At 42.3% G+C, this 2,591-nt stretch overlaps 1 protein-coding gene across 1 annotated transcript; it reads left to right on the forward strand.

Annotated features, from left to right (window-relative positions):
• Positions 1 to 635: 635 nt before the first annotated feature.
• LOC109700916 (large ribosomal subunit protein eL43-like) lies at positions 636 to 890 on the forward strand. The gene has a single exon (XM_074069574.1). It carries the CDS (start codon positions 636 to 638, stop codon positions 888 to 890), a length of 255 nt encoding a protein of 84 aa, XP_073925675.1.
• The last annotated feature ends 1,701 nt before the right edge of the window (positions 891 to 2,591 follow it).

Consider the following 2,591-nt stretch of genomic DNA (forward strand, 5'->3'; position numbering starts at 1 on the left):
CGGCAATCACCATAATTCCTCTCCCCACTGTACTGCCATTTGACCTCATGAACCACTTCAGGATGTGCCCCACCAAAACAGAAGAAATACAAGAGATCCAGGAATGCAGGAACAAAGGTGATTGCCAGGATGACAGGGAAAGTCCTGGGGCAGTGACCAGGTAGCAGCAGGATAGGCAAACAGCTTATGTAGCAGAACAGTGACCACTAGAAATGCAGTCTTCGAGGAAAATCTTTGGGACTGATAGATATTGGATGGTGTGGGAAGAATTAGCAGTAGGTACAAAGAAAGCTGAACAATTAAAGAAAAGAGGTAATTACTAACTTCGGGGAAAACCCAAAGTAGAAAATGCAATCATATCTTCTAAAGTACTTATCTATGAATAATTTGTGTGTGTGCGTGTGTGTGTGGTGCTAGGAACTGAACCCAGGGCCTACATGCTAGGCAAGCACTTTACCGCAGAGCACAAATATATATATATTTTGGTACCAGGGCTTGAACTCAGGGCCTTCACTCAGGACCTTGTGCTCGCTAGGCAGGCATTCTACCACTTGAGCCATGCCACCAGCCCTAGCTATAGATAATTTTAGGTAGGTATAAATGTGCTCTCTGGCTAGGTCCTACATTGCAGCAACATGGCCAAACGCACCAAGAAGGCTGGGATCATCGGTAAATACGGGACCCGCTGTGGTTCCTCCTTCCAGAAAATGGTGAAGAAAATTGAAATCAGCCAGTACACCAAGTACACCTGCTCCTTCTGTGGCAAAATCAAGATGAGGAGACAGGCTGTGGGAATCTGGCAGTGTGGTTCCTGCATGAAAACGGTGGCTGGTGGTGCCTGGACTTCAGCAGGCACATCAAGTCTGCCATCAGAAGACTGGAGGAATTAAAAGACCAGTAGAAGCTCTACCATTTGAGACATCCCTGGTTTACAATAAAATGGGTTAATTTATATTTTTTTAAAAAGTAGGTATAAATGTGTAAATGTCCTATATTCACTTAGCTACTATTGTTTTAACCCCAAATGGTATCAGAGAAGTAAGTCGTCATCTAACAAATAGGAAGACAACAGATAATTTCTCAAATTGATTCATAAAAAGGTATCACTCTACATGGTCTTAGAAACATGAAGATGTAAATCCCAGAAGTCAGAGGAGAACCAGAAGGGATGAGGGGTGGAGCAACACACTGCTGTATTTTATGGTAAGCCCTTTTGTGACTATTTGATTTTTTTGAATTATATACACATGTGTTGTGGTTTGGATCTGGAGTATACTTCAAATGCCCGTGTACTAACTTGGTGTGTTTGGAAGTGCTGGAAACTTTAAGAGGTGGAGTATACAGGGAGGTTTTAGGCCATTGGGACTGTGCCCTAGAAGGCAACTGTGGGACATCGGTCTTTCTCTCTCTTGCTCCTGCCATGAGGTGTCACCACAGGCCCAAAGCAACAGGGCCAACTGACGGTGAACTCAAACCTCCAAAACTATGAGCCCAAATAAGCATTCTCTTTGTATAAGTTGTTTTATCTCCACCATTTGTTACAGTAATGGAAAGCTGACAATCATATCCAGTGACTGTTTTTATAAAAATCACGAAAACCATGACTATAAAATAGGTACAGTGTATGTGTGTGGGGAGGCACTAGTGGACAGAAGGGTGAAGGAAGGAGATTAAGGTAAGGGTATATGGTGGGTGAACTTCGTATACCTATATGAAACAGAACAAAGAAACCTCTTGCAATTGCTTTAAGTGGGCGTGGAGGGGTCGAGGGGGAGAGACAATGGGGGCAATATAAATAATGTGTAATTATAAGTCTCATTGGAATTGTCAATACAAATCACCACTGTATAGTGACTATATCTTAATAAAATTTATTAGAAGAAAGATCAAAATTATTTTTGAGAAGAAAAAGAAAGGGGAACATTCTGGATCATTTTCTGTGGTTAGGGATGTGAGGATGGTATGAGAAAGGAACATTAGAAACCCATCTCACTCATGATCACAGATACAGAAATTCTGAATGGAAATGTTAACAGACTGTCTAAATGTATTTTGTAAGGCTATAGCAAAATGCCTGAGGCTGGGTGTTTTATAAGGAAAAGGTGATGATTTTGGCTAAAACTTTTGGAGGCTGAAAAGTTCAAGTTCAGGTGACCACATCTGCTGAGAGCCTCAGGCTACAGGGGAACATGGTAGAAGATGTCACATGATGGAGGGTAGCAAATGGCACGTACAGGGGGGAAGAAAAGTGAGTAAGTGAGTAGAGAAAGCAGAATCCTTTCTTTCTTTTTTTGACAGTACTGGGATGTGAACTTGGGCCCTGCTAGACAGTCTACAAGTTGAGCCATATCTCCAGCCTGTTTTTGTTCTAGTTCTTTCTCACATGGGATCTCACATCTTCTGATCTATGTCTCTGCATAGCTGGGGTCACAGGCACATGCCACAGATTCTGGCTTATTTGTTGAGATGGAATGTTGCCATTTTTTTGGCCTGGGTTGACCTTGAACCTTGATTCTCCCAGTCTCTGTCTCCTAAGTAGCTGGAATTATAGTTGTGTACCACCACACCTGGGGCCTTAAAACTGAAGTCTT

The sequence above is a fragment of the Castor canadensis genome, chromosome 1 (assembly GCF_047511655.1).
Source record: "Castor canadensis chromosome 1, mCasCan1.hap1v2, whole genome shotgun sequence".
NCBI lineage: Eukaryota > Metazoa > Chordata > Mammalia > Rodentia > Castoridae > Castor > Castor canadensis.

Bases quoted from the DNA above. Each gene is read 5' to 3' on its own strand.
- LOC109700916 (XM_074069574.1), top strand. From the start codon at position 636: ATGGCCAAACGCACCAAGAAGGCTGGGATCATCGGTAAATACGGGACC.